The sequence below is a fragment of the Furipterus horrens genome, unplaced genomic scaffold (assembly GCF_987537825.1).
Source record: "Furipterus horrens unplaced genomic scaffold, mFurHor1.1.pri manual_scaffold_10, whole genome shotgun sequence".
In the NCBI taxonomy this organism is placed as follows: Eukaryota; Metazoa; Chordata; class Mammalia; order Chiroptera; family Furipteridae; genus Furipterus; species Furipterus horrens.
The window spans coordinates 42609452-42623667 of record NW_028327180.1 but is presented as its reverse complement, the minus strand read 5'-3'; the positions used below and the strand labels follow the sequence as shown (position 1 = coordinate 42623667).

At 49.5% G+C, this 14216-nt stretch overlaps 1 protein-coding gene across 1 annotated transcript; it reads left to right on the top strand.

The window, feature by feature from the left end:
- The first annotated feature begins 8013 nt into the window (after positions 1 to 8013).
- Positions 8014 to 12122, top strand: S1PR5 (sphingosine-1-phosphate receptor 5). The gene is made up of 3 exons (XM_090288797.1): positions 8014 to 8153; positions 8535 to 8616; positions 9993 to 12122. The coding sequence occupies exon 3, from the start codon at positions 10011 to 10013 to the stop codon at positions 11196 to 11198; it is 1188 nt and encodes a 395-aa protein (XP_090144923.1). The 5' UTR covers positions 8014 to 8153; positions 8535 to 8616; positions 9993 to 10010; the 3' UTR covers positions 11199 to 12122.
- Positions 12123 to 14216: the final 2094 nt, after the last annotated feature.

The following is a 14216-nucleotide window of genomic DNA, read 5'->3' as shown; positions in this document are numbered from 1 at the left end:
TTTCAATCCAGAACAGTATTTCCAGAGAAAATATTAAGTGTAAGGAGCATGAAAAGACATTTGAAAACATGGAAGTGTTCAAAAATATTATCTCCTGTGTCCTCATAGTCTCAAAACAAGGTGGTAAAGCAAGGGAAAAAAAAAAAAAAAAAAAAAAAGACATGAGATTGAGGAAACCAGTCCCAAACTAGGATATAAATAGAACTCCTGGGAGGGTGAGAGGAGGAATTCCTCAGCAGAAAAACCCAGGAGGAAAACAAAATTCTGCCTATAGATTATCTGGCAGATTTGATCATTTAGAAAGTTGAATTGAGATGCAGAGCCGGAACTAAGAGAGGAAGGCAAAGAGAGAAAAAAAAAAAGCAACTAACTTAGGCTGGAGAAATTATATCCTAATAATTATGCTTCTTAATTGTATCCCTCAAATAAAAATGAAATTACATTTCCATAAAAGCAATAAAAAGAATGTGAGCCACCAAGACAGCAGGTGAATACATGTCCCATATCCAGGTGGTGACTCAGAGGCACCATGTGATGAGTGGGAGGCATCTTAAGCACAGTCGGCCCCAAACTGAACTTTCCAAATTGAACTGACCTTTCTGCAGCTCTGTGACTGTCCCCATTCAGATGCCTAAAACACGACCTATCATGGTTTGGGGACTCTATGCCCTGAAGAAGGTGCTTAGACCAAACTTGGGGTGACCCCATCCCACATTTTCCAAACTAGCCAGTCAAGGCAGTTCATTCCCTAGAGCAGGTGATTGGTTTAGTCATGACATGTGATGGGTCAATGAAATTTATTATTGGGCTTCTTTTGTCTCTTTTTTTTTTTTAACTTTTGATTTTTGTTTTTAAGAATTTTTTTTCATTTTTTAAAGATTTTACATATGTATTTTTAGAGAGAAGGGAAGGGAGGGAGAAAGAGAGGGAGAGAAACATCAATGTGTAGCTGCCTCTCAGGCGCCCCCAACCAGGGACCTGGCCCACATCCCAGGCATGTGCCCTGAGTGGGAATCAAGCCAGCAACCCTTTGGTTCTCAGGTCAGCACTCAATCCAGTGAGCCACATCAGCCAGGGCAGTATTGGGCTTCCTTTGAAACCCTGGAGTAGCTGAATGTCTTTTTCCAAGTGGCTGCTGAGTGGGGATAATGGATCCACAGTGCCAGGCAGAATCTCTGTCACCCAAAGGGAATTTGATGAGATGAAAGCCCAGTCAAACCAAGAGACAGAGTTAGATTCCTGGTGGCACTGGAATTTCTTGATCCAGCTATGTCTGAAGTCAACCCAACTCATAGATACCTAGATTTTCAGTTACATGAGCCAATTCATTCTTTTCTCCCATCATACCACTTTGAATTGTGTTTTAATTGAAGTTAGTTTTTCTTTCCCCTGGAACTTCCAACCAAACAAATCCTGATAAATACAGCCCCTACTCAATGCCAGGCATTGTACTAAAGAGTTGACATAACTGTCTCATTGAACCCTATGAGAAAGAGAATAATTATGATTCCTATTTAATTGGTGATAAAATGAGCTCACAGAGCTAAATCTATCTACCCAAGATCGTCAGAGCCAGGATTCCAACTCACATCTGTCTGATCCCATAACCAGACCCTCTTTGCCCATGAGGAGTAGTTGCCAGATTTACAGATTCAGAGGCAGTAGGTGTGGTATGGGAGAGGGATAGGGATAGGGGGGCAAGAGCTAAATATCAATGGCTAGATCCTTGAACTTTCTTCAGAGGACACCAATGAGTTTCGGAGGGTCATGAGCATGGGAAAGACAGGAGGAAAGACGTACTGCAGTGTGGACAGTGGGATCAATAAAAATAGTAACAAAAACTAATAACTACCAAAATCACTTCACTCCCACTAGGCTGGCTATAGTAGAAAAGTATGCACCCTGACTGGTGTGGCTCCTTTGGTTGAGTGTCATCCTGCAAAGCAAAAGGTCATGGGTTTGATTCCCACTGAGGGCACATGCCTGTACTGTGGGTTTGATCCCCAGACAGGACGCATGCAGGAGGCAACTGATCAATGTTTCTCTCTTACACTGATGTTTCTCTCCCTCTCTTTCTCCCTCCCTTCTTCTCTTTCTAAAAATAAATAAATAAAATCTTTTTAAAAAACGGATGCAAAATAACAAGTGTTAGAAAGGATGTGGGGAAATCCAAACCGCTATACATTGCTGGTGGAAATGCAAAATGGTGCAATCGCTTTGGAAAACAGTCTGGCAGTTCCTCAAAATCTTAAACATAAAGTTACCATATGACCTAGCAGTTTCACTCTATGAAACCCTATGCCCACACAAAAAACCTGTACACAGGTTCACAGAAGCATTTTTCAAGCTATCCAAAAAAGTGGAAACAACCCATGTGCTCTTCAGTTGATGACTGAATAAACAAAATATGGTATAATCCATACCATGAAACATTATTCAGCCATAAAAAGGAATGACAACATACTGATTCATGCTATGATATGGATGAATCTTGAAAATGTTATACTGAGTGAAAGGAGCCAGACTCAAAAGGCCACACTGTGTATGTTTCCATTTATATGAAATGTCCAGAATAGGCAAATCCAGAGACAGAAAGTAGAATCAGTGGTTTGTAGGGCCTGGGGGAGGGAGAAATGAGTGTGACTGCCAGTGGGTAAAGGGTTTTCTTCTTGACTAATGAAATGTCCTAAAATTGATTTTGGTAATGGTTACACACCATCATCAAAGAATTGTAATACACTAGGAACCATAGAATTGTATACTTGAAATGGGTAGATTGTATCATATGTGAATTATACTTGTCAACAGAGCTGTTAAAAAATAATACCTGACTTTTAGTGAGTAGTTAGCTCTGGGTCAGGCAATGATTGCATTAATACTGACATCACTGTGAGAAAGAAAAAGACTTTTGTGACTCAATTTTATAGGTGGGGAGACTGAGGTCAAAGAGGTTAAGCAAGTCACACAGCAAGGTGGTGGTCAGACACCAGACGCCTGACATGTGAGGCCCCACCAGGCCTGACCCTCTCCTAGACCCAATTCCACCACCCTCCACTTTCCTTCCCCTAAGCCAGGCTGCTGCCCAGTTGACCTGATTTCTGTTTCACTTATACACACATTCTTTCCAGTCTCCAGGCTCTTGCATGTGCTGATCCAATACCTGCACCCAGCAGTTCTTTCCCCTCCCTATGTAATCTGTGAAATGAATGTCTAAGTGTGAGGGAACAAGAGAGGAGATGCTGATTCCAAGTTTCCAAGCCTAGAGCCTGGGACATAAGGGATACACTGAAGGGGGGATAAAGTCATATTTTCCCCTAGGGGGTTTGCCAGGCCTGAGGTGAGCAGGTGAGAGGAGAGAGGCGGGGTTCTGCTAAATTCATGCCCAGTACCTCAGGACAAAGTGACCTTCCCGCCACCAAGCTGCCTTCTTCTCCCCTCCCCCTCCCAATTCATAACCTCTTTCTAGGGCTTTTTCGAATCTTTAGTAAGAGGTCCAGGGAGGGAGCAAGTGAAAAAGAAAAAGAACTCAAGGACACCGACAGCAGTGTGGTGATTTCAGACGGGCAAGAGGGTGGAGGTGGAAGAGGGTATGGGGGGATAAATGGTAACGGGAAAAAATTACAATAAAAAAAGAAGCAGCCCATGATGGCCCTGGCCAGGTGGCTTAGCTGGTTAGAGTGTTGTCCTGATACTCCAAGGTTGGAGTTTGATCCCCGGTCAGGGCACATACAAGAATCAGTCAATGACTATGTAAATAAATGGAATAAGAAATCAATGTTTCTCTCTCTCTCTCTCTCAAATAAATAAATAAATAAATTTTTTTAAATAGTAAAATAGCCACTCATATATCACATTATGACAGCACACATCACTATGCAGAATTATCTTCTTAACATATCTGTGGATTTGTTTTTTAAATCTCCCACTAACATGTGAGCCCCTTATGGGCATGGGACAATGTGTGTTCCCATTTTCACATGAGGAAACTGAGGCTCAGAGTGGTTTAGAAAATTGAGTCATTCTGACATCTGTCAGCTGTAGAACCCATGCTCCTGATATCTCACCCAGGGGTCTGAAACTCAAATAATCTCCAGAGACCAGGCTGGCAATACAAATGTCCAAAGCCTCCAGGTGGCATGGCCTGGGAGTACCTGCCCACTCGAGGGCCTCTCAGGCTGACGTTTTTACCTTAAAAAAAATTAATAAACTTTATTTTTAGAACAGTTACAGGTTCATGGTAAAATTGAGTGGAAGGCACAGAGATTTCCCATATACCTGCCCCCCCCCCAAACCTCCCCCACTACGGACATCCCACACCACAGTGGTGCATTTGGTACAACTGATGAACCTACATTGATACATCATCACCAAAAGGTCATAGTCCACATTAGGGTTCACTCTTGGCATTGTACAGTCTGTGGGTTTGGACAAATGTATAATGACATGCATCTACCATTACAGTATCATATGAAGTATTTTCACAGTCCTAAAAATCCCATGTGCTCTGCCTATTCATCTCTCCCTACTACCGAACTTTGCCAACCCTTGATCTTTTTGTTGTCTGCATAGTTTTGCCATATCCAGAATTGAAATCATATGGTGTGTAGTCTTTAGATCAGCTTCACTTAGCAATATGCATTTAAGGTTCCTCCATGTCTTTTTATGGCTTGAAAGCTCATTTGTTTTTTAGTGCTGACTAATAAACATTCCATTGTCTGGATAGATGTACCACAATTTATTTATCCACTCACCTGATGAAGGACATCTTGGTTTCTTCCGAGTCTTGGCAATTACGAACAAAGCTGCTAGCAACATTATGCGCAGGTTTTTGTGTGGGCCACACTTTATTCCTTGTAAACAAGGCACCAAGTCCAGCCCCTGTAAAAGAGAGAGGAACTTAGCTCCACCCCTTAAACAGAGAAGTTAAATTTGTGAACAAATATTAAGGCCCCCAAAGTGATTAATAATATTTGGGGGGAGAAACTTTGATGCTATGCAAATGTCCTGTTTCTCCTTAAAGTTTAGCCCATTAACTTTTCCATTAATCAGTAAGGAGGAAAGACTGTGCAGGGCCTTGTGGCATTCTAATATTAATGTTCTATTTTCATCATTAATTTTATATTTATTAATTGGAATTCTTCTTTCAGGATGATTAGTCCCTTCTCCCCCATTTAAAATTGATCCAATCAGGCCTTAAAATTAGTATGAACTTGTGGTCATTTATTGTATTCTTTGGGTTACAATTCAAGACTATCAAAAACCATTACTATTTATTTAGTTGTCCAAATTGTTCCAGCTGTGGCTAGTGGGAGTTCGTTTAGGCTGGCTCCTGTGTCCTTTTGACTTTCTTTTTAAAAATAAAAATAAAAAATACAAAAGCACGTTCTGGCATTGAAGATGTTCCAAGATCATTTTACAAATTCTCTGACCCAACCCTAGAATCAGCCATTTCTCTAAAGGAACCCTGGCTGCCTGTATTGGAAAATGGTACTTAGAAACCCAAATCTGGGAGCTGAGTTGACTCATTGCTACTGACTGTAGTACACAGTATAGTGTTTCTGTGCAGTTCAGACAGAGGTTTGCAGAGGAAACCTCTGTGCTGGGCAAACAAGCCTATGTTTATGAGCTGGAGTTGGCCCTCTGGCCTCCAGTTTGAGGACCCCATGGCAGCTCTGATCACTGACCAGGAGAAAGTTGCCAGTTCACACCTCCCTGCAGCCTATTCACCAGCCTCAGCAGGGTTGGTGGAGGGTGAAGAGGGGGGATGGAAACCTCTGCTGCAGTCTCCTGGTTCTCTTCATGGGTGAGAGTCTGAGGGGACTGAGAGGTATTTTGCCCTTTCAGAGGTGCAGACACTGCTCAGTGAAGACCAGGTGAGGATTGGGTGACGTGGCCCCTGTAGGCGAGGGCCCTGGCAGCAGAACCTGCCAGGCATGTGTGCTGGCCCAGGCATGCATTAGGCAAGTGGGTTGTGGCAGGATTTCAGAAGCCAGGGGTGCCCTTTCCCTGAGAAGAGACCAGGCTTTGCTGCAGTGGGGATGGGTTGGGGAACTGGTGGTTCCTGAGGTCCTTGATGGGGACTGCATTGAGTATCCTCCTAATGCCTCCAAAGGAATACAGTGGTGACCAATAGTACCCAAGCTAACATTTTTGTTGGGTGCTCTCTGCATGTCCCAGCTCTGTTCAAATTGTTGCTTTTGTCCTCAACAACATCCCTCAGGGCAGGCACTGTTAATATCACCATTTTACAGAAGAGGCGGTTGAGGCTCAGAAGGGCACCCATTCAGTTGAGTCTGGCTTCAGACACCCAGCCCTTAACATTACATGAGGGCTGGGCTGAGGGACAGACTGGGTCCCTGACTTCCTGAAGCTGGGGATCTAGGGCACAGACATACAATAGGTCACAAGAATAAAAATAATAATCAAGGTAATTTCAGATGGTGCTGACTGCCATGTGAGATTGGAGAAAAGGGGGACAGATCAAGAAAGGCCTATCTGAAGGAGGTGACCAGCTGGGAAAGGCTGGAGGAAGGGTGTTTCAGGCAGACTAATTCTCAAGTGGCAAGGTCTTGAAGTATGTGAGGAACAAGGGGGAGGCCAGTGGGGCTGGAAGGGAGTAAGGCAGGCAAAGAGGAGAGAAGTAAGGACAGACTGTGCAGGGCCTTGCAGGCCCTGATGAGGACTTGGGCTTTTCCACCCAGAGAGACACAGAGAACCATGGTGGAGTTTGGAGGAGGAGAGGGTTGTGATCTGAGTTTTAAGAACTGTGGCTGCAGGATGGAAGCACAGAGGTGTCCAGGAGGCTTCTGACATCTGCCCCAGTCTCTGGAGCCTAAGTCCTTAGGGCCTCAGTCTATGGGAAAGGGGTGCTGGGCCAGGACCCTGGCAGGAAGAGCCTCTCTACCCGGCTTAGGGGGCCTGGCCGTAGGAGGTGAGATCGCGACCTGGGAGGTGCGAAGCAGCCACCCTCCCACCCAGAGATGTGGCTTCCCTTTGCAGAAGTGGGTCATTTATGGTTCTGACGCTTTTAGGGATTCTTCAGGTCTCCTTCCAGCGGGCTTGGTCCTCACTGCTGTGGGGCGCCCGGGGTACACAACCGTTACCCATCCTCCACCCCAATCGGCCCCACTGGCTGCGCTGCCCGCGCACGGCTTTGATTGGTCAGAGCAAGCAGGAGCGGTTGTCTTCTCGAGGAACAGAGGGAACAGGAGCTGGCGGGGGTCTGCAAGGGGATACAAGGGGGCGCAACCTGGCCTGGGTGTCCTTTTCAGTTTCTCCCCCCTAGGCGCTCAAGATCCACCCCATTCCCAGCCTCCTGCTCAAAGCCCCCAGGGCACCCTCACCCTACCCGCAGCCAGCAGAGGCTGCGGCGGCCCAGGCAAAGGGTACCGTTCTGGGGAAGGTCCTGGCGGCCAGGCCCAGCCCCCTTTCCGGACTGTGGCCTCTGGTCTGAGGGTTAGGGAGCTGGGCCCGGCCAGGAAGCTCCGGGGAACTGGGAGTTAGGGGGATGGGGGGCCAGCTGGGACTGGCTCGCTGGAGGAGGGGAGGAGGCCTGGGAGAGGCGTGGGAAAGCGACACAGACAAAGACACACACACACACACACACACACACACACACACACACACACACACACACACACAGAGTCAGGGAGAAACAGAGACTCCGAGAGAAGCGAAGAAAGACAGAGAAAGTGAGGGAGACATTCATTCATTCACTCAGGAGATACTTATTGGGCACCGGCTTTGTCCTGGCAATGCCCACGACAGATGAAAATCCCTGCCCCCCACCCCGTAGAGCTGATAGTTTGGTTGGGACACAACCCAGAAACACCATAGATGAGTGAATCCCATCCTCTGGAGAGATAAGGGGTAACGGGGCGTGGGGGGGGGTAGTACACGATCCAGATCCTCCTTATCTAGGGGGTGGGGCGGAGACTCCCACCAGAATCCTGCCTGCACCTGCCCTCCCCCTGCCGCCTCAAGCCCGGTGTGGGAGCTGGGATAGTAGGACAGGCCGGGACCTATCCGCTGCGGGGTGAGGACTCAGGCTACCTACAGCTGCCCCTGCAGAAGACCCATCCTAACCGACGATGCCAGAGTCTCTCCATCGACCAGGCATCCTTGAGGTGCAGCCCAGGAGGGTCAGTTGGAAGGTAAGGGGAAAGTAGAGGGCGTCAGTGCCCAGAAGCCCAAGAACAGACGGGATCCCTCTGCTGGGGGTTTGAGAGGAGAGGCTCGGGATGCGGTCGCCCCCGCTTAAGAAAAAAAAAAAAACCTTCCCGGGTCTCCGGGTCCTCCCACCAGCGACGGAGCATCCCGAAGAGGGCAACCCAGTTCCGGAGGGGGCAGCCAAGGGCTCCCCGGTGCCAGTCGCCACCGGGTCCCGCTCCGGTGCCGCGGTGGGTGGCACAGGCTGGCAGCCACGGGCTGGGTGCCACAGCCCAAGAGGCGGGGCAATTGCTTGGGACCACAAGAGCTCGGCTCTGTGGCCCCGCCCCCGCCCCTACCCTCCACCCCACCCCCTTGCCTTCCAGCTCCAGTCCACCCCCCAGAGCCGCATCGGATTTCTGGGCTCCAGGCTTCGCGACTGCGTGGGGCGCAAGAGCAGGGCGCAGGGTGAGTTGTACAGCACTGGGTCCTTGGGACGCGCAGGGCTCGGTCTGGCCGGGAAAGGTTGCTCTGGCCCCTACCCGGGTTTCCTTGCTTGGGGTTCCCAGGCCTTTTCCAGAGGCCTCTAGGGAGGATAAAGCCAGAGACTCCTGGGCTGGATGCTGGTGCGGGTTGAGGGTGGGGGGTGCCTGGAATCCTCAGGCCCTTGCCCTCTCCTGGCCACTCCACTGCAAGTTTCGCTGAATACTGCTGCCAGGCCAGCTGAGACCAGGCAGGCGTGCAGAGGCTGTAAGCCTGTTCACAGTCCCCATCAGGGCGAGTGCAACCCGTGTCTGCATGTATGTGATGCACTCTCCCCACAGCGTGGCGGATTCCCTGACTTCGGTGGGTCTGCATTTGCGCTTGGTTCCCTGTGTGCAACTGAAGTTGTCTGGCATACATTTACTCCTGCCAAGTCCAAATAAGTCAATTTCCCTCCCCAGGCCTTAGTTTTCTCATCTGTTTAGTGGGACCTGTGCGATTGTGCAACCGTTTCTGTGTGGCTGTGTTAACGTGGGAGCATGAAAATCTTTGTGCCTACTTCTCTGGAAGATACTTCTTTCAGCCTCAGTTTCCTCATCTGTAAATGGGACAAAGGGAAGAGTTGTCCAGGGGATTAAAGGGTTCAGTCACAAGGGAAGTGTCATTATACTTTAATGACACGTGTGTCCCTTTGCAAGAGCTTGTCTGTGCTATGTGGATCTTGTCTGTTGCCTTCAGGCTCTGCTTCTGTGAAATGCACAGACAGGCTCAGCTTTCTCACGGGGTTTTGTGGTGGATGAAGGGGTTTGGGCAGGATAAAGCCGTGTATACAGGAAAACATGCAGATTGTAGGGCTCAGGACTCCAGGCTGGGTGTAGGTAGAGGTTGTGAAATTGTGGCCTGTGCCATTGGGTGTGAGATCCTGTCTGCATGTGGCTGAATTTGTGTTGCTTTGTCCATGGGTGAATGTATTTTCATGTTGTCTTGATGGGGTCTGACTGTACTTTTGCCCTAGTTTGTAACTGTTTACATGCCTTGTGGGTATCGCTGTATTTATGTGTCCCTTCCTGTGTGTGGCTGTATTTGTGTGCTTTCTGTTTATGGTTGAATATGCTTCTGAATATTCCTGCTTGTGTGTTAGTTATGAGTATCCCTCAGGAACTATGGAACCGTGTCACCCTGTCCCCTGTTTCCATGGCCAGCCCCTTTCCATCCCAAACTCCCCCTGCTCCCCAGTGTACTTATAGGGTGGAGAGGAGGGGCTTATGGCCCCTTTCCCAGTACTGCGAGGTCCGTGCCTGCCTCTGCAGGCCGCGAGGATGGTGTGCGCCCAGCCTGACATTGCATGGACCTCTCCGCAGCCTTGGGGCAGGTGACCCATGGAGTCGGGGCTGCTGCGACCTGCCCCAGTGAGCGAGGTCATCGTCCTGCACTACAACTACACCGGCAAGCTCCGCGGTGCCCGCTACCAGCCCGGCGCAGGCCTGCGCGCCGACGCCGTCGTGTGCCTGGCCGTGTGCGCATTCATCGTGCTGGAGAACTTGGCCGTGCTGTTTGTGCTCGGACGCCATCCGCGCTTCCACGCGCCCATGTTCCTGCTCCTGGGCAGCCTCACATTGTCAGACCTACTGGCTGGCGCTGCTTACGCTGCCAACATCCTGCTGTCGGGGCCGCTCACGCTGCGCCTGTCACCCACGCTCTGGTTCGCGCGAGAGGGTGGCGTCTTTGTGGCGTTAGCAGCGTCCATGCTGAGTCTCCTGGCCATCGCGCTGGAGCGCCGCTTCACCATGGCGCGCCGGGGACCTGCGCCCGCCTCCGGTCGGGGGCGAACCCTAGCGCTGGCAGCCACCGCCTGGGGCGTGTCGCTGCTCCTCGGGCTACTGCCCGCTTTGGGCTGGAATTGCCTGGGCCGCCTGGACGCCTGCTCCACTGTCCTGCCACTCTACGCGAAGGCCTACGTGCTCTTCTGCGTGCTCGCTTTCCTTGGCATCCTGGCTGCCATCTGTGCGCTCTACGCGCACATCTACTGCCAGGTGCGCAGCAACGCGCGGCGCCTGCGGGCGTGCGCAGGGGCTGTTAGGGGCTCTTCGAGGCGGGCGCGCCGTACACCGCGCTCGCTGGCTCTCTTGCGCACTCTCAGCATAGTGCTCCTGGCCTTTGTGGCGTGTTGGGGCCCCCTCTTCCTGCTGCTCTTGCTCGACGTGGCGTGCCCGGCGCGCGCCTGCCCGGTGCTCCTGCAGGCCGACCCCTTCCTGGGCCTGGCCATGGCCAACTCTCTTCTGAACCCCATCATATACACGCTCACCAACCGCGACCTGCGCCACGCGCTCCTGCGCCTTGTCTGCTGCGGCCGCCGCCCTTGTGACCGAGGCCCAGGAGCCTCCCAGCGATCCGGCAGCGCCGCTGGGTCTTCGGATGGCCTGCACCGTTGGTTGCCCCCCGGCCTCGATGGCAGCTGTAGCCGCTCTGAGCGTTCGTCGCCCCAGCGGAATGGACTGGACATCAGTGGCTCTACTGGCGCACCTACAGCCGCTGGGACCCCGGTACCCGCACCAGCCACAGACTGACGCCCTCTGACCCTCCATTTCCCTCCCTAAGAGCTGTTTAGCAGACTTTTTCTTTTTAAATAATGGGATTTATAGGAAAATCAGACAGAAATGGTGGAGAGAGAAGAGACGCAAAGAAGGGATTTTTATTGGCGCTAAACCCCACAACAGTGAACAAAGACAAAAAAATGAAAATGCTGCCCTTGTGGAATTGATGCACTGCTAGGGACACAGGTGATGATGCAGTGAAGAAATAACAGAGATAGTTCCAGTGACAACACAATGATGCGATGGTGGTTAGAGGAGGCCTCTCTGCAGAGGTGGTAACATGTGATGTGAGCTGAGAAGTTATTGTCCTGGGAACACCTGAAGCAAGAGCATTTCCTATAAGGGAACAGCAGGTGCAAAGGCCCTGAGGCTGAAATGTGTCTATGTGTTCCATGAAAAGCAAGGATCCAGGTGTGACTGGAGCAACGGTGGGAGTGAGAGTGGGAGGCAGCAAAGGCAGGGAGATGACTACAGGTCACTTAGGGCCTTATGGGCTCAGGGGAGGACTTTATTTTTGCTGTAACTGAGGTGGGAGCCATGGAGGGTTCCAGGTAGAGAAAGAACTTGTCAGGTGTTCACAGTTCTCTGTTTGAGGTAAATGTGGTAGCTAGAACAAAATGAAGGTGATTACACTGGCCTAGGGGAACAATGATAGGGACTCAGACCATGTGGATTCTGGATAAATTTTGGAAACAGCAGAAAGATTACTGAGGAATTTAGTGTGGGAGTGAGAAAGGAGTCAAGGACAGCTCTCCAGTTTAGAGAAGAGGACACCGAAGACAGGGCACCCTACAATTTGACTCTGGGAGACTCAGTCAATTCTTAGCTGAAACAAGATTTCTCGGGTGTGGTGTCAGATTCTTCATTAAAAAAATAAAAATATAATAAGAACAAGTACAGCTTATTGTGCCTGGCTAGTTGTCTCACAGTGGTAGGCCCAGGACACACCTTTTACTTTTACTGCAGCCTTGCATGGTGGGTTTACTCACCCCCATTCTACAGATGAGTGAGCTCTAAGCAGTGAGTACCTCACCCCAGTGCCTGAGCCAGGTTCACTCGCCCAGGATGTCGCCTGCAAGAGGCACAGGCCTGGTGTCTAGCTCCTCTGGAGGGGTCTGCATTCTTGGATGGGGGCAATACCAGGGCACTCGTTTGTGTCCATAAAAGGCTACAGACGTGCTGGCCACGGTCCCTGGCTGTCCCCAGGCGCATTCCTGACCCCTGTCATGTGGGGCTCTAGCGGGGTACTTCGAGTTCAGACTGCGACACGCCCCCTGCCTGGAGACAGTGGAACTGCAGTCAGCCACAAAAAGAACAATGGGTTTTGAGGGAGCTGACCCAGCCTGCGGACCTCAGGCCGTCCCTACAGGCCACACGCACGGGAAACCAACCTAATTCTTTAAACACAAACACACTCAAGCCTGGTGTCACGTTCCCAGGACACTCCCAGGACTGAACCCAATTCCCTACCTGGCCTGGTCCCCCTAACTGCAGGGTCCTTTAATCTTCCAGGGGATCCTGAAGCTCACCCCATTATTCGATTGTGTAATGACATGTGATGGTAGATTTATTCACATTTTACAAAATTAAAAAATCACTAGCTACTTTTCTTGTACATGATCACTGTGGGGATTCCTGGAAAATCTCCAGAGCTATTCTGTGAATAAACGAGCTGACATATAAATACAATTCTCTCTTTTTACACAATTTTAGCACTACTCTGCTCTGCATCTTGCTTTGTTCATTTAATAGTATATCTCGGAAATTGTTGCCCATCTACAGATTTCGTACTGTCTGGCTGCCTTAGTCTGCTCAAGTTGCCATAGCCTGGGTGGCAGAGACAATAGAAATTTATTTCTCACAAGAGAAGGGTGGAAATCCAAGATAAGGGTGCCAGCTTGGTTGGGTGCTGGTGAGGAGTCTCTTCCTGGCTGGCAGGTAGTCACCTTCTGGCTGTGTGCTCTCATATTATAGAGAACTCGAGAAGCTCTCTGATGTTGCTTGAAAAAAAAAAAAAAAATCCTCCCTAGAGGACACATCGATTGATTTTAGAGAGAGGAAGAGGGAGAAAGAGAAACATCAATCAGCTGCCTCCTGTATGCGTCCCAACTGGGGATGGAACCCACAACTTAGGTATATGCCCTGACCCTTTGGTGTATGGGGACAATGCTCCAACCAACTGACCCACCTGGCCAGGGCTCTGTGTCTCTTCTTATAAGGGCATTAATCCCCTCATGGGGTCCCATTCTCATGACTTTATCTAAACCTAATCAATTCAATCCATAGCACTTGTTCTTTCTTTCTTTTTAAAACCGTTTTAAAACATTGAGGTAAATATTCATACAACTAATGTCTTGCTCCTTTTCATTGACTGCATAGTACTTTCTAGCATAGATCTGCCACCACTTATTACACTAGGACCCTATGGAGGGACATATGAATTGATCCAATCCTTTGCCTTTATACACAACAGTGCAGTACACATACATACACATTCCTCATGTGTGTGGGTGTACCTTGGAGAAATCTCTACAAGTGGCATCGGTGGGCCACAGGACTTGTAGGTTTGATTTTGAGATATGAGAGGATACTTCGAGGAGCGTGGGAGTTTTCCCCACAGCCTTGGCCACTCCCTGTATTTCAGGACTATGCTACATTGCCCTTCTCCGGAGTGGCTGGAAACCACAGACTTACGAAAGTGGGAATGTGGTGGGAGGGGGGACCCCATCCTATCCTCCACTCGGGTTTAATCCCAGACCTTGAGCAAGGGTGTTGAATCCTCCAAATTCACTCTGGAGGCTAGCAGAATCCCTTCTTAGACCAAACATCTGTTCAGCCTAGCGTTCCCATTATTCACTTAGTATTACATAAAAATAACCTTAAACCCATTTATTTAAAAGTTAACTTTATATTATAAACAGCATAAATGGCAAATCAGTGTCCCTTGACACGAAAAATAGTAATCGTTAACATCTGTTGGGCACTAGCATT